A 22,477-nucleotide genomic window follows, 5' to 3' on the forward strand; every position below is an offset into this window, starting at 1 on the left:
TTATGAATGTCTGCTCACTGTTGTATACCTGAAACTAATATTGTACATCAAGTGTAATTGAAAAATAAAAAATTATTTAAAAAACAAAATTAAATTAGCTATTAACAATAGCTACTATACTTGTCAGGTATTGAGTTCTAACCCCCAGTCAGACACTGAGTTTTACAGAGTCTGCCAAGTCCTCTCGATGGCCCTAGAAGATCAATACTCTTATTATCCCCATCTTATGGACGAGAAAATTAAGATTTCCAACTGTCAACTAACTGCCCAATTTCCCCAAACAAGAAAAATGGTGGAGCCTGAATCAGAACCCAGGTTTTCTGAGTCTGGAGAGCCCTCATTTTTATCCATTGTGTTATAGGCTTTCAAAATGTACACGCAGGGCGGCCAGGCGGCCGGTTAGCTCAGTTGGTGTGGGGGCAGAGCCCCAGAAAGTAGTTTCCAGGCTCTCGGCCTCACATAGACAGGTGCTGGTTCAGGTAGTAAATGGCTATCAACTGTGATTGGATGGCCATCAGCTGTGGCTAGTTGGCCGTCAGCTGTAACCAGTGAGCCATTGGCCACTAATATAACTGCTGTGGCTACGCTAGCAGAGAGAGAAAGAATGGGGGCTAGCAAGGAGATGGCGGCTGGGCTGGCAAGCGCGGATGGCGGTTTGCGGACAGTGTGGATCCAGCCTCCAGTGAGAGTATAATGCCACCAGAGAGAATATAGTGGTATGACTCCCCTGCCTATGGCTCCGTGGGTGTTCCTTTTTGGCCTCACCATGTCCTGCGTTCTTGTATGGGGAGTGGGAGCAGAGACCCCACCGGACGCCCCGCACGACAAATGGCGCAGCGAGCAGGGTCTCCCGCATGACAAATGGCGCAGCGAGCAGGGTCTCCCGCACGACAGTTGGTTCGAGCACAGTTCTCTTAACAAGATTGCAGGTTCAATCCCTGCAGGTTCAATCCCTGCATGCGCCCTCCACGACTAGGTTGAAACAACTACTTAACTTGGAACTGATGGGTCCTAAAAACACACTTAAAATAAATAAAAGTTTAAAAAGAAAAAATGTACACTTCACAAATTTTAAATCTCATAATCCAAAACTCTAAAGAGAGGACAGATGCTGGTATTTTTTAAAGAAATTCTCAAAAGTGAGATTCTGACCATCGATATGCAATTAATTATAAATTATTCCAATTCCAATTTTAAAAGGGAACAATCTGAAGAGACTAGCATGGTTGCACAGAATGCTCCAACGAGATAGATGTTAAAAGGATACGCACAAACATACACGCACAAAGAAAGCGGTCGCAGTAAAAATAGATAATAGAGTGGTGGTTCTGACCTAAAGAAAAGTGCCAGGAAAAGTCACAGCCCAGAATGAGCCAAGTCCTGTTAATAAAGCCAGAGAACAAAAAGGGCTTTGTGAGAATTGTCTAGATCAATTCTGACTTCTTCCATTTCTCTATCAACAAGTACAATCTTCCACTTCAAGAGGGGAAGAACAAGCCTGTGGAAAGCAAGGACTGAAGCTCACATAGCACAGCCCCTAATTACTCCAAGCCAGCGCGTCTCCAGACCTGCAACGTGTCCCCGTCCTGAGCTCTGGGGCACCTGAGGAGCCTCTGCTGAAGGATTTAAAGGCTGAGCAAGCTGCCAAAGCCTGAGGAGGGCTGTGGGGACAGAGTCCCAGAGAGCAGTTTCCAGGCTCTCGGCCTCATGTGGAAAGGTGCTGGCTTGGGTAGTAGATGGCCATCAGCTGTGGCTAGTTGGTCATCAGCTATAACCGGTTAGCCATTAGCCATTGATGTAACTGCCATGGCTAAGCTCGGGGTTGGTTAGTTGGCAGAGAAGCGGACGGCGGATTGCGGCTCCTGCTTCCTGTGTCTCCAACCCAGCCGCCAGCGAGAATATAGTGGTATGACTCCCCTACCTATGGCTCCGTGGATGTTCCTTTTTGGCCTCACCATATCCTGCGTTCTTGTGTGGGGAGCGGAACCAGAGACCCCGCATGACAAGGACAGAATCCAAATTTCAAAGAGGGGGCATCTACTAAGGGCTGCAAATGGTTCCCAGTCCCTGGCAACCTTGACATGAGTCCTGGATAAACTGCACAACTGAGCTTTCTTTCACATACATACACACCTAGCTCTGACCCATTTGGTTCTTTTGTAAAAAGGTGGGCTTTGAGCTTCTAGAAAGGAGAGTGGTGGTCATAGAAGCAAGTTATTGAAAACATGTCTTTCAAAAAAGAATACAACTAGACTGAAAGACAAAGGAATGCAGTGGTACCAATGGCGCTGCTCACTTTTGCAGACGGCAGCACTGGCATCACCTCGGAGTCTGCCCAGATGCAGACGCTCAGCCCCACCACAGCCTGCAGCCAAGTGAGAAGCTGCATTAACAAGATCCCCAGGTCATTTCCGTAGATGATCACGTTTGAAAATCACTGATGCATAGAACAGATCTACATTTTCAAGCATTTGATGAGCATTTCATGATCTCTCTGTGGACAATAAGAGTGCCTTCTATTACTCAGAGATCGTGACTGAAAAATCAGCAAATGCAGCAGGAAAGATGTTTCAAAAGACGAAGAAATTTCACAAAATTCACCAAGCCACAGTGTTTTACACACTCCCTTTATTTACTAAAGATGTTTTTGAAAACTAACACCATCACGTAAATTAACATATACTGGTCCCATTTATATATATAGGGATTTCTGTTTGGAAAAAGTTGATTTGAGAGAAAATCGATCACATGCCCCTTAGAATTAAAATAGGTGTGTCTACAAAAGACCCACGTATGCTTAGCCCCTTTAAGGAAAGAAAAGAACTTTAACCAATTTAAGATCATTAACGTTTTTGTAAAGTTTTCAATGCTGGTTACTTAAATAAAATTGAATTAAAAGACAAAAAAAGAGTGCCTTCTATTAATTTGTTTTATATATATATATATATATATATATATATATATATATATATATATATATATATGTGTATTTGCCAGGCAAACTGTTCAGCAGTTGACACACCTCTCATTTAATTCTCATAATAACCCTGCAAAGTCGGCATTACTATCTGTAACTTACAGATGTTAATATTAGCACAGATCAAACAGCACTACCTGCCCAGCATCGCTCCAAGGACTTCATATGTAGTAATTTATTTAATCCTAACAAGTCTTTGTGATAAGTACTATCATTACCTACATTTTACATGTGATGAAACTGAGGCAAAAAGAGGTTAAGCAATTTGCTTGGAATCACCCAGAAACCTGTGGTGCGGGTCTTCACCACTACTCCCCGTGGCAAAGTGTGCTGCCACCGAGGGGCATGGAGTAGCTGGCGGGACACAATAAACAATCCTCCCCAAAGACAGTCAATTTTTTTTTTTTTTAAATCAATAGGACCTGCGGGGGGGTGGGTGGGAGGTGTATTTTAAAGGATATAAAAAATAACAAGATTTTACAGGCATTCCCTGAAAGGAGGGAGGTAAATAGACTAATGTTATTAAGAGCCTACAGTATGAGGCGATGAATTAAGCACTTTGCATCCATGTTTTATTCAACCTTTCCAACAGGCCATCTGTAGGTATTAAGACATTTTATAAACGAGGAAATGAAGACCCAGACAAGGTGAGGCCCTTGCCAAGTCACAATACTTGTGATGATACAACTGAGCTTCCAAAACCAAGTCTGCCTCTAAAGCCCACCCTTCCCTTGATTTGCTGTGTGTCTGCCCCTGGCCTGGTCCCACTGCCGAATGCCTCAGATTAGAGCACAGGGTGATGCCGACCCCGTAAGAGGAGGAGCCTTCGCTAAGAGGACAAACATACTGAAATACACAACATGGACTTGAAAGATCAAGAACGGGACAACGGGCTAGAATGGTATTCAAAGGCAAGAGGCTTTGGAGTCAGACAAACAGGGTTTGACTATCAGGTTTTATCACTTACTGTTTGGAATGCAAGTAAGTTTCTGAACTTCTTTGAGCCTTACTCTCCACATCCATAAAATGGGAGCAGTGCATCATAAAATTGTTGTAAGAGGAGAGAAAAGGCAATGTTTGTAAAGTTGTTGGCACATGAGAAAGCTCAACAAATGATAGTGAACATTAAAGAAGGTCAAGTACAAGAAAATCAGTTTTAGAAGCACCAGATGAAATTTAACAGAAACACGTTAAGAAAAGCTTAAGGATCTCAGTTGACTTAAATCTATGAATCAAGTGTGCTAAGTTTGCTATCTACAGTTTGCTAAGACAGCCAAAAATGACTGGAGTTCCGAGCACACTGCAGAAGCACTGTCCAAAACAAGCGAGCCCAAGATAAGGAGGCGCGTCAGACCTGTAATACTGTCTTCTTTGGTTCTGAGCGCTCAACTTTAAGAAGGTCACTGGCAAATTATGATCAGCCCAGGAAAAGATCAGGTGAGCAGCTTTGAAAACACAGTCACAGCTCCTTCCTCATTCTACATTCCCTCCACACACCTGGAGCTACTTGACAACTGCTTCCATTCCTAATAGCTAACACTGCCCCCACCTTCATCTCCCTCCCCCCACACACTCTTCAAATTCAATTCTGCCCATGTCAAATGGATCTGACAGGAGTGACTTCACGACTTCTAGCCCAAAACTCTCGGAATTGACATGTCAGACCTGTAGCTAATCTGGTCCTGGCCGCAGATTAAACCTGCTGCTGCCAACCTAACCTACACCAAATCTAACTGGCCCCCTGCTTGCTTCCTGAGACTGAGCCCCACAACTTGTGCCCTCGGTAACTGAATCCTGAGTCTGTCACATACTCAAGAAACTGGGACTCTCCCTAAAGGTCTCCATTTTGCCTTCAGAGGGATACAGCTGGCCAGGAGACTACCATCAGGCAATGCAGTCATCTCACATCTCAGCCGTTTCAAAATCAGATAAACTCAGGGACAAATGTATTCATGCTGATAAAATAATACAAGCAGATCAGCTTATTGTACCTGAGAGGCCATGTGCAAACTTACAAGAATGAAGCCTAGAAAACCTGTCTGCAATCTGGCCATCCTCACGGCAGTACCTCATTTTCAATTCCAATTAGAACTGGGCTCAGTTCCCTGAAAGGACTTAGGTAGTAAAATCTGGTAACTCCTACCGTAGGTCCAGATTCTCAGGGCAACTGACATTGGAGTAACATGAGCATCCCTGGGGAATACAGCCTTGTCCAGGCAGGCAGGCTTTCCTAGCTGAATCAGAACAGCCTGTCTCCTTTCATTAATACTCCTCTGGCAGCTAAGCAGCTCTCTGGGGAATGCCGCCTGCAGTGGACATTAGATGTCTCAATACCCTGTATGCAGCCATGCTAACATCCTGGTTCCATTTCTGTTTCTCAAGTAGACAGAGGCTCTGCTCTTTCTTTGGATGAATGAAACCATGGTAAATGCTAGTCTCTGAGAACTTCGCCTTACTGTTCCTCTTCTTCGGGACAGCATGGTCTGGTCCAGCATCGGATGACTCCTGGAGCTTTCATCCAGTTCACACTGGTTCTGTACCTAGAGTTCCTGAGCCAATTTGTAAATCAAGGTCTTCCTTTCCTGAAGTGATGCTGAACGTCTAAACTCACGTCTAGGTGGTTCCCTGACCAACTCAATACAGCACTCTGGTTGGTCCCTGGGATCACTAGTTGTCGAACTTGAGCGTGCATTTGGAGGCTAAGATACAAATTTTGGACCTCACCCCTCAAGATTCTGATTCAGTAGCTCTGGGGTGGGACCTGAATATCTGCATTTTTTTTAAAAAAGATTTTATTGGGGAAGGAGAACGGGACTTTATCGGGGAACAGTGTGTACTTCCAGGACTCGAACCGGCAACCTTGTGGTTGAGAGGACGCACTCCAACCAACTGGGCCATCCGGGAGCTCAGCGGCAGCTCAGCTCAAGGTGCCGTGTTCAATCTTAGTTGCAGGGGGCGCAGCCCACCATCCCTTGCGGGACTCGAGGAATTGAACCAGCAACCTTGTGGCTGAGAGCCCACTGGCCCATGTGGGAATCGAACCGGCAGCCTTCGGAATTAGGAGCATGGAGCTCTAACCGCTTGAGCTACCGGGCCGGCCCACTATCTGCATTTTTAATAATGCTACCAGGGCTTTCTCCTGTTGCTGGTTGCAGTGTGGAGACCATGCTCTGAGAACCACTGCTCTCGATGGGTAATATTTCAAGTCGGGCCCAGGACTGTACTGGGAAGAAGGGAGGATGCTATACATATGGGTCACACAACATTCAGTGCTTTGTCCCATGCAAAAACCTCTGAATTCTCCTACAGAATAGACCTCAACTGGATGTTTAAAATAGATGGCAATTCACGTTCTAACAAATTATTAAAGCAGATACATTCTGTAACTAAGAAATGGTACTTATGTAAGTGATTCTAAGCTCAAGAGCAGCGGCCAAACTAGAAGTAACACCTCTATTCTCTTTCCTTTGCCTCACCAGCTGCATTATTCACTAAATGAATTAAAACCTGTAAAGTGCCTAGAATAATGGTTAGCCGTGATTTTTTTTTTTTACTGCGGTGAAATACACATAATATTTATCATTTTTACCATTCAGAAGTATACAATTCAGTGGCATTGTATACATTCATAATGTTAGGTAACCATCACCACTATCTATACCCAAAACTTTTTAATCACCCCCAAGAGAAACTCTGTAGCCATTAAATAATAACTCCCCTTTCCCATATTCCCCCAGCCCGATATGCTTTCTATCTCTATGAATTTGCCTATTCTAGGTACCTCCTAAGTGGAATCATACACTTATCTTTCTGTGTCTGGCATTATTTCAGTAAGCATAATGTCTTCAAGGTCCATCCATATTGTAGCATGTAGCTAAATATCATTCCTTCCTAAGGCTGAATAATACTCGCGTGTGTGTGTGTGTGTGTGTGTGTGTGTACATTTTGTTTATCTATTCACCCATCCACTGACACTGGGGCTGCTTCTACCTTTTAGCTATTGCGAATAGCACTGCGATGACATGGGTGTACAGTATCTGTTTGGGTGCCTGCTTTCAGTTCTTCTGGATATACACCTAGGTTTAATCTTTGGAGAAACTGCCAGACTTTTCCACAGCAGCTGCGCTACTTTCCATCCCATTCCCATCAGCAATGCCTGCACCTGTCCTGTTCTTTTTTCATCACAGCCATCCTGGCAGGCAGTGCTTAGCCAACATTACTATCACAAGTTTTCATGTGAGTTTTTACCGGTACTTGTAGGACTGTAAGGACAGCATGACAACAATCAGAGGTTCTGACTAGTTTTCAAGTTGAAGTAGTCCTAGCAATTTCATTCAAAACTCAAAGTTTCCACTTGCTTCTAATTTTCTCACAAAATCACCTTGAAAGCTAGCATTTCCCTAGCTTGATATCAACTACAAAAGAAAATGACGCTCTGGGTAGCTAAAGGAAAAACAAAAAAAAAGATGAATGGTTTTCAGTATCTCTTATAACAATTCCAAATAATGCAGAGTTTTACCAATAACCAAAATGACTCACTGACATTCAGTTCAAGAAATATTAAACTGTTTAAAATATTAAAAATGTTTTTCTAAAACATTTAGAGTGCTAATCTAAAAGGATTTATTTTTTAAAACGAAAGTATATTGGAAAACCTTACATATTTTAATGTTGCTAGCTATATCACTTCTAAGTCTGTTACCTAGCCAGAAATACCGTTCTCACTTTATTTGGGGGTTTTTCCAATGGAAGAGCTAGAGTTTCAGTGAGACAAACGCCATTCCCAAATAAAACTGTTTTCTTGTGCTCACTTATTATGCTCAAGCTTCAGGCCTTTCTCTCAGTAACTCTTGTGGTCTAAGAAAGAAAACACTTAGAAGTATAGAAAGTAAAAACAAGGGGGAAAACCATTTTTTGAAAGTTTTCTTCCCTCGACTTTTAGACTTGGCAAAAGTTGAGAAAGAAAATCTAGTACTAGCTTAAGCACAGACAAAAACATGGGCAGAGAGGGTACCCTGGGAAAAACAATTTAAACAGCTGTAGTTTCAGCCCAGTTATTGGTGTAGGAGCATGCCACACACTCGTATACTTCCCCATTATGCTGATGATAATATTTGAAAAATTCAATTCTATATATAAAAAACTAAAGACTGGTTTTATAAAGGCAAAAAGCCGACCCACAACATTTTCAGAGGAACAACCAGAGACCTACATGAAACCTCAAGTTCACTAACCCCATTAAAGCATATAATTTCTTTCATAAGTAAATGCACAATAAGCAACTAGGAACAATGTACCACATCTCTGCAGGGAAACTTGTGAGTGACTAAAACTGGGAATGTTCAACCCACAAATGCCAAGAGAGAGCTATTTCTGGTGTATGTGTACACAGGCGTGTCACACGTAGAGACACGTGATCTCTGATGTATATGTACACAGGTGTAGACACATGATCTCTGGTGTATACATATGTACACAGGCGTGTCACACATAGAGACACGTGGTCTCTGGTCTATATGTACATAGGTGTGGCACACACAGAAATACACGGTTAATGTAACACAGATGAAGCTTACTAGAAAGAGCTGCATTTAGTCAGAAGAGTTTGAGTCCAAATGCTGCCTTTCTGGGTAGATTGACAGCCACTGAATATCATTTCAGTATCATAAAGATAACCATCCTAAGCAAAACAATACCCTTCACTGGTTGAGTGAGGGATACTAAGTTCAATACAGTTTCCCTCATTCTTTAGCAAACATATTTTGAAGTCTCACAATGTGCACTAAAGACGCAGAGGAGGTCGAGTCCCTGCACTCACTGTGTATAAGAGGTCTTCCTCCTTGGTGGGTACCCCACAATTCAAGAAATGTTTAGAGGGAACTAGAGAGGAATTCCTCAAGGACAGAGAACCCCCAATCCATGCTGAACAAGAACCTGGCACAGAGTGACAGACTATAAATGATTGCTGAATGGATGTACAAACTGTACTTTGTTTATGATCTGTAAAACCTTCCTTTCGGTCCACATTAACCTAAAAGGAAAGGGATTGATATATAATAATCACCTCACTCACTGGAGAAACACACTTCATAGCAACCCTTAGAAACATTTGGAGGAAAAAGCAAAAATGACACTTCCCATTATTATTCCAGGGCAGGGCTCAGGTGTTCTGTTTGTCATCTAAAATCCCGTTTCTAAAAACCCCTGCAAAGGCTGTGGAAATGGCTTTTATCCTTTGTTATGGTTAAGCTGCAAAATAATTAAGTTTTAGAGTTTTTCAGTGTGTGAAGTCTATTGCTAAAATCAGTATTTAAGGACACATTTTTGAATACTGAATGTATTAACCAAAGACCTATCTTTAACTAAAAAAGTAGGAAATGGCCAGATTTGCATTCATCTTTTTTTTTTTTTCCTCAGTAGAAACCACTGAAGTTTCCTGGCAGTCACAATGCTTACACTGTATGCAGCAACCCCCCTGACAAGTCTATCTGCACCCATCTTAAATACCGGGGTCTCAGCACTTCACATAAGCCTATACCCATATAGAGGGCATGCAGCACTTTTTACAAAATATTGGGTTTAATTTTAAAAAACATATGGTTTTGTAGATAATCTAAAATGCCTATTTTTAAAAAGACTGATTTTAGTAATGATGTGTATCATGTAATAATGTCTACAAAAGTAAAGGCAAAGATTAGCCAATTGTTGAAGCAACGAACAAGTAATGAATGGATCAATGTCCTCAAGACGTTTTAGTACTAAAGTCATAGATGACTCTCTTTAGAATATGCCCATCAATTCTGAGAATAAATTCTGGTTTCACAATAATTCTGTAAGCATAGTCATGTCGGTGCCATCTGTACTGGATAAAAAGACAAGAACTGTGCGTGTGTGTTTTTGATGGGTTTGGGTTTCAGAGGAAACCAGTACATATACGGTAACAGAAACTGTCTTTCCCAGGGAAAAAAGGAATGCTTTTCTCAGAAGCAGAAACTCAAGAAAAAAAGTTACCTCTAATCTACTGTTTTAGTCTCAACATTTTATAGTCTGGACCTAAGAGAGAACCAATCCTTAATAAACAAACAACTCTTCCTATTGCTCTGAAGCTTCTCCGTCTCCCACCACCATCACCCTATCCCCTTGCCATCTCAGTTAGGTTCTCAAGAGGTTTCTTCAAAATCAGGTATGGAAATGCTCATTCCAGTAGGTACAGGCCCTCTAGCACTGAAGAGTGCAGGTTCAACTATCTGTTCTAGGAACATACACCCCTACTCCAGAGAAAGAGGAATAAAAAACGGTGACTACTGCAACGGCCAGAAAGGGCAACCAAGGAGCTCTTGAGTGGAGGTGTGTATAGTGATTGGTTTGGAAAAACAAAGTGCCTCCAATTGTCTGAGACACCAAGCAGGGTGGCAGAACTGATGTGAAGTGGCTGAAATTTCACTGGAGTGTTTTAGTATCTGAACAGATAGTTAGGGGCTGTAACGTCTCATCTTGACACTACAGCAGACCAGCCATTCTGCTATAAAATGGGGCTTAATATTTACAAAATGAAGTTGGAGTATCCCAACATTACTACATCTTTTCCAATACAGTGAAGGTACACAAGTCAGAAAATGGGACTCAAATATACTGACCTACAATGAGTTTTGTTATCCCCGCAAAACAGTTCAGCTCCGTTCTATAAAGCAGTATCTATCTTACTTTTCAATTCATTAATAAGTACTTCAGGTCAGGTTCATTAGAGAAAACCTCCAGGTTCCTTAACGTTCATATAACTAAAGTCCAAGATCATTAGGTGCTCAGAAATTTTTTAAGAGTAAAATTCTCACATCCAAATGAGATTTTTACCTAATTGCTCATTACAATATCACTAGTTACTGGCAATAACAAAAATGAGACTATTTCACCTTTCCCTCCTCTCCTTTCCCTCTCTGGAAGGCCTCAACTTAACATTATGAATCACTTGGTCCTTGACGTATGGTGACTTCCGGAGGGACAGATGACATTTAGCACAGGACATGTGAGACTGTGGGAAAAGGGAAGTTCTTGGCCACAAGAACCAGGACAAAACCCCTGCCCTTGGGAAAAATGCCAAAAATCTCTTAAGTCTACTGCAAGGCAATTAAATTTTTAGTTTTAGAAGGTTCCATTAGGGAGCATTTAAAATCTTGCTCCCTGGCAAATATCGTCAGTTTGGATCAAATAAACTCATAAAAATAAAAAATAAAAAGAAGATTCCATTATAAGAAGAACACAAACCAGAGCACAGAATTAGAATAGGTCTTTGAAAACTACACTAAACAGTTACAAGTAACTATTTTCTGGCATTTATAAGAATCCATGCTAAAAGATGGTCCCAAGGGTGAATATGAATATTTTCCCCCTTGGGATTGGTTTAAGCTGACTTCACTGTGAAACCTTTCACTATATGGGAAGACAGAGAATATGAGGACAGCAGCTAACTTCACCAGTGCTTACTATGCAAGCATCAGGCTAAGCGCGCTACATGCATTTCTTATTAACCCTCCCAACAGTTGCTAGAATCTCTAAACAACATGCACTCCAACACGGGAATTTCCTTTACAGGCTTTGAAAATAAATATTAGATTATTTAGTAAGGTGACTTTACAGAATTCATAAATTATTTTTAGTGTGAGGGAAACACTGTATGGGTCATTAGAACAATCTCTAGTCTAAAATGAAAATATGAATAAAAGCACATGTACTTTAGAAAACGACTCTATCCTATGAATCACGACTTGGGAAATCCAGGCAAAACCAAGACCCTAAAAGGCTACTTAACTGCTGAATGCAAATTTCTTCAGAATCCTAGTTGAGAGTCTTTGTTTTATAGTTTATTACAAAGAGAGAGTTTTCCTCACAACTTATGCCCAAATAGATGTAACCCAAGGAGTCGCACTTAACTTTCTGTCGGTTACACAGACATTGAACATTAAGAACATAAGACATATAACATAAAATACTTTTAACTATCCTTTGTGGTCAATTATAATTTAGCAAATGTAATAAAACTTCAGGTCATGTTACAAATGCAAGTATGTGCTTTGGAAAAATAAAATTTAAGACAATAACATAGTAAGAATGAACACGATACTAATAAGTAGAAATCAACCTACACCTGCCAAATGTACAACTTTGTCAACACATTAAGAAAGGCTCCTGCACAGTTTGCTCAGTGGTTAGAGCGCAGCGCTCATAACACCAAGGTCGCCAGCTCGATTCCCATATGAGCCAGTGAGCTGTGCCCTCCACAACTAGATTGAAAAACGACGACTTGACTTGGAGCTGAGCTGCGCCCCCCACAACTGGACTGAAAGCAATGACTTGACATGGAGCTGATGGGTCCTGATGAGTCCTGGAAAAACACACTGTTCCCCAATATTCCCCAATTTAAAAATTTTAAAAAGAAAAAATGCTTTTTTTGTTTTTTACAGCCATAGCGGCCACTGGCTGCTCATGGCAGTACATGGCAGCTCACACAGAGCTCCAGTTGCTCACAGCAGCCCGCTCCAAGGAGAGCTGCTGTTCACATCTTACCTGTAGAGGGCGCAGCTCAGTGGTCCATGTGGGAATTGAACCAGTGACCCCAGCGTTAGGAGCATGACGCTCCAACCACCTGAGCCACCAGGCTGGCTCCAAAAAGGCTCTTATATTTACACAAAAACATATCAAAAAAGAATGTATTCCTGACACACACAAAAAAACCCTTGGTTTTTACAGTTCAGAGATAACATTCCTCATATTTGGCTCCAAGAATAGTTATTTCTCTTGTACAAAAGGAAAAGATATGAAAAATTAAATTTTTATTGACTACACCTCAAAATGAAGAGTTGCCAACTCTATCTTAAGGAACAAATTTTTCTCCAAGAGTAATTTCATCACAATTTCTTACGTAGATTGTATGGTATGCTTCTGCTGGCAATATATAGGTCTGATAAAGGTTTTCCAAATTTTTTCATCTGTCTGAATTTTTTGAACCACATTTTAAAAAGAATCATCAAAACCAAACACATATATCAATACCAAAACCCACAACATGATCTATTATATACCCATGTAGGCATCTTAGTAAATTGGCTAATTGCTTCATGAGAAGTTATATAATATATAACAAAGGGAACATTTGCAGTGGAGGCCGAAGAACCTAGATCTGGGTGGAATGCATGGCCCCATCATTTGCCATGTGATCTGGGGCAATTTCCTTCTCTCGGTTTGAGTTTTCTCGTTTGCAATGTGAGGTAATAATTCCAATCTTATGAGGATTAACTGTGTGTGAAATGCCCAGAACAGAGCCTGACTCAAAGCAGGAGTTTAGGAAACAGTTACTGTTACTACTCTGTTGTTATTCCTGTAAGTTCCTTAAAGGCAAAGCATACTTTTTCCTGTAATTCAACTGCAGAGCTCTGTAACTGAGAACTGAAAAAATAAAGGCAAGAAACATCAAAGTTACAAATGAGGATTCGCTATACCGTGTTTCCCCGAAAATAAGACCTAACCGGAAAATAAGCCCTAGCATGATTTTTCAAGATGACATCCCCTGAACATAAGCCCTAATACGTCTTTTGGAGCAAACTTTAATATAAGACCCAGTCTTAGTTTCGGGGAAACACTGTACCTGTTCAACAAACGCCTAGACAGGAAACAAGACTATGAAGTCATAGTGACCTCCAACCCTTGTCAAAATGAACAATGTCCGTATTCTTATAAGCCTTTCGAAAGGTAGATGATGCCATCTCTGTACAAATCACATACAGAACTACTTCCATTCATCCCGCAACTATTTCCTGAACGTCCATTAAGTGCCAGTCATTATGCCAAGCAATGTGCATATGATGGTAAGCAAAAGCAGGCACCGTTCCCACCCTCATGGAGCTTCTGGTCATCAATCACACAAATAGTGTAAACTTGTGGTAAGCGATATAAAAGACAGTAAGTACATGGTACTCTGAGAGCCAATAAAAGAGATCTAACCTAACTGGGGAGAACAAGGAAGGCCTTCCAGAGAAAGTGAAAGCTGAGAGCTAAAGAATGAGGAGGGAGTCAACAGTGGAGGGTGCTTCTAGACAGGACAGCAACTTGTGCAAAGACCCCACAGGACGGAGGAAACGGGCTTGCAGAACCAAAAGGCCAGTGCGCCTGAAGCAGAGATGATGTGAGAGTTAGCTAAGGCTCTAGACCACTCAAGGGCGGAGGCTTATACACCACATTCAAGAGTTGTCATGATCCCAAAAGCAATGAAAAGCCACTGGAGGGTTTTTATGAATCTCATTTTGGGAGCGGGTAGGCTGAAGGGATCAGAAATGCAATTTGCCTTTGGCTTCTGGAGTAAGAGCTAAGGAATGCCGATGGGTCAGGCAGGAAACAAAAGTACTGTCAGGTAGTGACAGTGGCTTGGAGACTAAGGTGATGAACGGTAGTGGAAGAAGTCCATGAATTCAAGAAATATTCTGGAAAACCTGCTGACGTATATAGTACAGAGGGGCTGAGGGAGAAGAGTGTCCAAGAAAACGTCTGGATTTCTGATTCACATGACTGCATAGAAAGAGATACCATTCAGGAAGGATCTGATTCAGAAACATCTTTAAGGCAATTTTCACACCCCAAAAAGGGTCTAAATGCATTTTAATTTTATATTTTTTTTGCTATTTCCAAAAATCCAGTTGACTCTTGAAAGTACAAGAAAACCAACATTGAAAACATTTAAAAGATTCTGCCACAGCTTTGAAATCAACTCCAAATGAATTCCAAAATTGGTTTGAGCAATGAGGTAGCATTATGGAATGAATGTGTCATTTCCCAGGATGACTACTTTGCTAAGTCTAACTCAAATTTGCTGTCGTTTAGTTTAAATATTTTAAAGAAATCTTAACAGTTAAGAGTATTCTTGTGCTATTAAAGTAAAATATGAAATCCACCAGGCATTACAATAATTGGAAGGAACTATGCTCCTTGGAACTATGCTGCTTTTGTGTTTCAACATTTTGAAACGCCTGTAGAGAACTTGGCATTATATAGGAGAAGGTATGGTTATAAAAAACCACATTAACTTCCTGATCTTAATATACAAATATTTTGTTTCCATCCAGTCCTTGTTAATGCCCAACACACCCATTCAATGTAATAGATTTTTACTAAACACACTTGTATATTTACACTGTATACAGATGAAGACAACTTTAGCAATACTATCAATGCTTCAATATTTGCTCTCCTTGGTTTTTTTTTTTTTTCATTTGCAACCTAATGCCATTTTCATAGTGGAATACTAATGCCATAAGTCTTAAGAAACATAGAATTTTAAATCTGACTAACCCCAGAAAAAGAAGTGAAAGAGTTTTGCCCCTTTAAAATCAACCTAACACATTACACCTTAGTACTAAAGTATTTCTCTAATTCTGGCAGGATGGGCTCCTTGGTCACCTGCTTGCATTAGGCCCTGACTAGCATTTTATTAACACTCAACTGCAGTTACCAGAATGCTTGTACAGAGAAGCACAATTCTTTTCCCCCAGGCTGATTTTATCTCAAAACATCAAAAGGTAAGACTGCGGTCTGAGGCCAAATATGAAAACATGTCATCTCCACAAATGAGGAGAAAAGTCAAGGGCTTTTTAACAATCAGGTCTTAAAGAAACCCATTAACCAATATTAGTTTGTAAACCCAGACCGTCTCCACACTAGAGACTGTGCTATCAAATGTGGTTCTTGGGAACAAGGGCTGGAGAGGTCGAAATGGGTGACCAGCACGGTTCATCTTTTCTTGTTTCAGATTTTTATTAAAACATGGAATCAGATTATGACTCTTTTTGAAAACAGCCAAGGCCGGATATGGGCAGTGCCAAAGAGACAGCGAAAAGCCTTTAGGGTTCCCATCTCTGCCGCAGGCTTTCCTATCTTTCTCAGAAGGAGTGGTCCACGTCTCCCCCGCAGGAATGTGCGAGAGTGAAAGTTACAAGGGCCCCGACTTTTCCCTTACCCAAGTCCCCAAAATGACACCGCAAACCACTTCCTTCTGGAACTGAAGGTCATTAAGAGTTAAGGCACAATGGAGCTCAATGTAGACTTCGGAAAAATGTAGACAGTGGGGTGAGATAGGGGTAGGGAAGTGTGAGTGGGGGATATGCCCAGACCGAGAGGAATGGGGCAGTCAAGGCCAGGGGCTTGGGGAGCGTGAGAAGGCCTGGATCTTTCAGAATGTGTCCAAGGAGGCCTGCCACGGCCCTGGGATAAGCCCGAGGGGCTCGTCTGAAAATCTAGGGCATCTACTACCCAGTGCCTACCATGACTGTCCTCGGGAGGGGCGGTGGTCCCCGCAGAAGCCCATCCCCCAAAGTGAGCTTTTCTTGCCCTTAAAAAGAAAAAAGAAACAAAACCCGCACGGAAAGCAGCAAAATATGTATAAGGCGCAAAGACCAGAGGAAGGAGCTGTTCTGCAAACGTCGGGGGCGGGGGCGTTTGTGGATAGAAAGCAAGGCCCCCAGGTCCAGGAACTTGAATCACCTCCGGAGTGGGGGGAGGGGCGATGCGAGGCCTGAGCCTCCGGGGCCGAAGGGGACAGAGGAGGTCCGGAGCAGAAGCAGCGTCCGGCGGCGCCCCGGTTTCAGGGGATGACGGCCAGAGGCGCGGCCGCCAGGGGGAGGCCACAGCGGGCCCCGGGCGCCACGAGCGCGCGGCGGGCAGGGACCCACGTAGGCCCCAGGGGTCCGACACGCCCACCGCCGCGGCCCTGCTTACCTGCTCCTCCTCCGGGGTCAGCTGCGGCGCCATGTCGGCCTGGGGTGCGGTCGCGGGCTCCATCCCGCCGCCGCCGCCCGCGAACAGGACCCGCCCGGAGCGCCGGGGCCCGATGTGGCCTTGGCTCCCTCGTGCCCGCGCTCAGCAGCCCGGGGCCGGCTCGCGCATGGTGGGCCGGCGGGCCCGCGCCCGCGGCGCCCACGGACGCCGCCGCTGGTTCCTCACGAGAAGGCGCTCTGAGCTGTCGCTGTCTTCTGGGCGGAAATCCTTGTTTATTTTCTCTGCTCCTTTCCTCACACTCCCCCTCCTCTCCCGGAAAAGAAAAAGTGCAGGCGGGGAGCTGAGGGAATCGGGAGGAAAAAAGGAAATCTGAAGTGAAGAACTTTCCAGGCCCAGAGCGAAGGCTGCCGGCCTCCTCCGCGGCGCTCCCGCTCCTCCGGCTGCGGGCCCGGCGACCCGCGCGGCCGCCTCTCAGCGCCGTTCCTCAAAAGCCTCCGAGCCAGAAGGAGGGAGAGGGAGGGGACAGGACCGCGCACCCCCCTTCCGGCTCACGGCCAACCCTGCAGGCGCCCGAGCCCCCCGCGGCTCCATTGAGAAACTGAGCGTCTCATTCACAAATGGGCGGGCCACGAGGAGGGCCGCTGAGCACGGACGCCGTCCGGGAGGGGGCGACAGAGAGGAGCCCGGGGGCGGTGGGTGGGAAGAGGAGATGGAGGAAGGGAAGCGAAGCGGTGGGGGAGGAGTTCGGAGGGGGGATAGGGGAGAGGAGCTCGAGGAGGGGGGAGCGAAGCGGTGGGGGAAAAGGAGCCTGAGAAGGCAAAGCTGAGGAGTTCGAGGACTGGGTGGGGGGGGGGGGGGCAGGCGAGGGACTTCGACGACTCGGGACTGCGGGGAGCGAGAAAAAGGTGAGTGTTGAGTTTTACAAGGAAGGTTAAGTTCCATGGAGGAGGAAGAGAAAACCAGCTGCCTACGGGCACCTCGGGGTTACTGTCGGCTCCCACCTACAAGTGAGGAACCCACAGTCCTCATCTATTTCCCTGTCGCTTGCTGACTGAAAGCGCATTGAAAGGTTGCCTGAGAGGTCCAGGATGCTCATCTCGGCCCTACAGCTCGCTCGTTCTTGCTGTATCCTGTCATTTATTGCCAGTGTAGCTAATTTTAGTCCCTCGAAAACAGCATCTGATTTAGAAACCTCAGACAGAAATCACGCAGCTCTTGCAAGCCTTTGATTTTCACTCAGGCGTATAGCAAAAAGCTTGGGGAGCTTACAGGGTAGTCTTGGAGTCAGTTCGGGAATCACAAGGAAGGCAGGACTGGGTCTGGTATGTTTTTACATCAGTCCAGACCAAAAATATTCTTTTTTTATTTATTTAAATTTATTGGGGTGACAATTGTTAGTAAAATTGCATAGATTTCAGGTGTACAATTCTGTATTACATCATCTATAAATCCCATTGTGTGTTCACCACCCAGAGTCAGTTCTTCCATCACCATATATTTGATCCCCTTTACCCTCATCTCCCACCCCCCCCACCAAAAGTATTCTTAAAGGGACCCAACGAACAAGCAAGTGCCACAGCTAGTCCCAAGGCCTGAAAGCCTGGAGAAATTGAGAGACCCAAGGGAGGGGGTCTTCAGACAACTGAAGATATGCTCCTAGGACTTTCAAAGCAACCTCTGACCTCACCTCATTTCTGCATCATTGCAACATGAACTTCAGAGTGCCCTTGATTCGAGAAGAAAATCCTGGTACTTAGGTTATTTTATCCTTTATACCAATAAGGCTGACTGGGTTGAGTTCATAACCTCCCAGAGCAGTTCCAGTTTCAGTATTGCGACCAGACACTTCTCTGGAAGACCAGCTATTTAACAAGTACATTTACATGCCAGTCACTGGGTTATGCACTGGGGTTACGACGATGAACAAAACAATGGTTTCATCCATATGTTAGGATATGGAATGATCCCTGAACTGTATTATTAAGTTTAAAAAAGCAAGACTCAGTGTGCATAATATGCTGTCATTTGTGCAAAGGAAAAAAGTGAACATATATTTGTAAATTTATACATGCAAAAGCTTTGGGAGAATACACAAGAAAGTTAATTGGGTGTCTCTCAGGAGGAGGATGGAGTGGGGAAGGTGAAGATGGGGGGGTGTCTGGGGAACAAAAGGGACAGAGAGACTTTTCCCTATATGGTCTTTTGTACATTTTAAGGTTTTGGTGGGGTTTTTTTTAACTTTTTATTGAAGTATACTATACATACAGAAAAGGTGAACATACAAGTATACAGCATGATGAACTTTCATAAACTCAACACACCCATGTAACCAGCACACAAATCAAGAAATAGCAAACCCCCCTCCCTCCCTTAGTCACTACCCCCAAGTAACTACAATCAAGAGTAACCACTATCTTGGTTTCTAATAGAGTTGCGTGTGTTTGTGTGTTTAAGTTTCACATGTGGACCCTTTCAAAATATTTTTTAAATAGTAACTTAAATGCAGTTGACCCTTGAACAACACAAGTTTGAAGTGCACAGATCCACTGATATGTGGAAATTATAGTTTTTCTCCCTAAGCAGGCAAATGGCTAGAGGACCAAGCTAGAGGAAGAAATGGCAGGACCTGAGTGGTACCAACCACTGAGTAGACACAGGAGAGGATAGAGTCTCAGCCCACTGTTTAATTTTATACTTGTTTTGCCCAGTGATCCTCGAGACATCGAGGGTCAGGGATTTATCCAAAGTCACACAGCTACTTAATTAGTATTGAGCTAGAACTTGAACCCAAGCATTCTAACTCTTAATGCAGGGATAGAGTGAGAATTAAAGGGAGAAGTTTAACAGAGTGAGCTAGGAAAGAGAACACACATGTTTTCAGAGGCACAGCTGTGTGTGGGGGCATGTGGGTGTGTAAGGAAACAGTTCTCAGAATTGTTGCCTATCACAGTCCTCACAGCATAATATTTGGAAGTTTCTGAGCAGAGATGTGGGTAATAAAACCAGGTGCAAGGCAGCTGGCTGGATGTGTTCTGAGAGGTAAACCTTAGGATAATGAGAGTACAAATCTTGCCTTTAACTGCAGGATCAAACCAAGGAAATCAAGTATGGCAATGTCATTCTGCTCAATCAAATCTTAAAGATGCAAAATGGTTTGTAATAGCAAAAGAATGGAAACAACATAACAGGAAACTTAATATAGTACACACATACACTGAAATAGTAAGTTCCCATTTATTGTGTCCTTACCATGTGCCAGACACTGTTCTAAATGACTTTCATTCATCTAACCTCACCATCATAGTATGAGATAGCTGAAACTATGATCCTCATTTTACAAAAAAAAAGAAAATTTATGGTAGATCCATACGTACTGACATAGCCTCCTTACATTTTGAAATGTTTGGCTGCAGGGCTTCTGAAGGAAGGCTAGGATAGGGTTAGAGGAGTGAAGGTGAAAAATCACATTTTTATTAAATCATCATGAGGGTGGGGGGAGGAGGAAGAGGGTAGACAGGGTCAAATGTGAGGTGATGGAAGGAAATTAGACCAGATGGTGAGCACACAGTAGAGTATACAAATAGTATAATATGGGCCTAACCATCAGTATAGGTTTTTTTCTTTCCTTGATGGCAGTAGAAAGACTTCATTTTCCTAACATACTACTCTTGATACTTTCTTTAAAGATACTTTTCATTAAAGATTCTCTCATGAAGTATTTAACTGGGAGGCTAAGGCACTCAGGTCCTGGATCTTCAGCGAACTTAAGTGTGTGGCCCTGGGCAAGTCACTTAACCTCTCTGTGCTTCAATAGCCCTGTCTTGTAAAATGGGAGTAATACCTACCTCACAGGGTTGTTGTGGGGATGAATTAGCTATAATGTCTGGGAAGCATCTAAGTTCTTGAAGAAGGCACTACATAAATACAAAATAATATCTATTAAAATTGATTTTTTGTGAAAAAAAATAAAGTACATCTGAAATTTATATAATGTTATTAATCAAGTTACTCCAATAAATTTAATCAATTGATTAACATGAACTGAAGTCTGAAAGTTGAAAGTGTAAAAGAGGGAACCACCTTAGGGGGAGGGGTGTAATGATTCTTTTTTGCTTTTAAAGCATAGTTTCAGGTCTCTGTCTAGAAAACTTATCCTCCCCTTCCTCCCACTTCTTTCACCAGACAAATCTGACTCATCCTTAAGGTCTCAGCTCAAAAGGCACTTCCTCAGCAAGACCTTCTGTGGCTCTTCCCTAAACTGAATTAGATTCCGTTACTCTCTCACAGCACCCTCTCAGTTTTTACCAGAGAGCTGATCAAAATTTGAGTTGATTTGCAGTCATGTAGTTGTTCATTAGGATTGGTCTGCCTGCTCGCGGAGACTTCAGGAATGCAGGAGCCCGTCTGTCTTGCTGACCCTTGGACCCTCAGTGCCTAGAGCCTAGTATCAAATAGGCCCTTCATACAAATGTGTTGAGTGACTAATCAATGAAGATAGTCATTTTAACTCTGAGGCCTCTATCTTGCCATTTTCTCCTGCCTTATTTATATCTGTTCTTGTCTAAGAATAGAGATACTCCCAAAGCTGTGATTGGAATTTTTTAACCTTTCCCCCAAAACAACTTTACTTCTAAAATCCAAAGCTCTTCTCAAACATTGCTCCAAAATATCTACTGCCTATGAAAGAGACATGTGTTGTGCTATAGACATGTTTGGCTATAAAAGATCCAAAGAAGTTCTTACTGCCATTTTTCCAAGACAAAGTACGAAATGTGATCAAACAATACAGTGAATATTTAAGTTTTAAAAAAATGTATTATATTAAAAGACACATTGCCATTAATTCCCCTCAAAATACTCCCCCTTGCTTCAAACACACTCACCCCATCATTCTTGCCACTTTCTGAAGCAGTTCTGGACGTCCTCTTACATGAGTGTCTTTACTTCATCCTCCATCAAGACAATCTTCCGGGTTACACATCGCTTCTGGAATAATTTCTCTCAAATAAAAACATTACAGCATGTCCTCATCTACCATATTCATCGGATCTGGCACCATGCGACTTCTGGCTTGTCTCCAAAGTCAAAATGATTCAGGACATGGAGGCAGCCACGACAGTGCAATTAAAGACACTCACGAAAGATGACTTCCAGAACCGCATCAGAAAGTGGTAAGAACAATGGGATAAGAGTGTTCAAAGTGAGGGGAGGTATTTTGAGGGGGATTAATAGCATTGTGTCTTTTACTGTAATAAATTTTTCTTTTATTTAAACACTCACCATATTGTTTGATCACACCTCATAAATAGGTCATACTGCTAACCAGTGTCTAGAATGAAAATTATTTTCTTGTTTCCTTAGAGGCCATGTCTATTATAATCACTAGGGTGTATGGAAGGTGAAAAATCTTATCCCAGGTAGATTACATTTTGCCCATTACCCAGTATTTGAGGGACTGGTCCTTACCATTGTTATCCTCTGCTTTTGTTTTTTTAATAATTAAAAAATGATCTGCCTCTTTCCTCACACAATTTTCTCATCTGACACCCCTACTTACCACTCTCACATCACAGATTAATCAATCACTATACTGTTACTTTTATACCTGATACTTGTGTCGAGAGTCCACCCAACACTCTGAATTACAATTATTTGCTTCCTTGTTATTCTCCCCTTATTAGAAAGGTAGTCTGTAGCTAGGGAGATTATTTCTTTCCCTCCAATGTACACAGTGTGAGGTTT

At 42.7% G+C, this 22,477-nt stretch overlaps 1 protein-coding gene across 1 annotated transcript in view; it reads right to left on the reverse strand.

The window, feature by feature from the left end:
- Positions 1-17,384, reverse strand: part of PTPN9 (protein tyrosine phosphatase non-receptor type 9) — a 70,001-nt gene extending 52,617 nt beyond the window's left edge. Inside the window, exon 1 of the mRNA XM_074328305.1 lies at positions 16,736-17,384. Within this exon, the coding sequence (XP_074184406.1) occupies positions 16,736-16,798 (63 nt within the window). The 5' untranslated portion in view covers positions 16,799-17,384. The remainder of the gene's footprint in view (positions 1-16,735) is intronic.
- Between the last annotated feature and the right edge of the window lie 5,093 nt (positions 17,385-22,477).

This window comes from Rhinolophus sinicus, linkage group LG03 (assembly GCF_036562045.2).
Source record: "Rhinolophus sinicus isolate RSC01 linkage group LG03, ASM3656204v1, whole genome shotgun sequence".
NCBI lineage: Eukaryota > Metazoa > Chordata > Mammalia > Chiroptera > Rhinolophidae > Rhinolophus > Rhinolophus sinicus.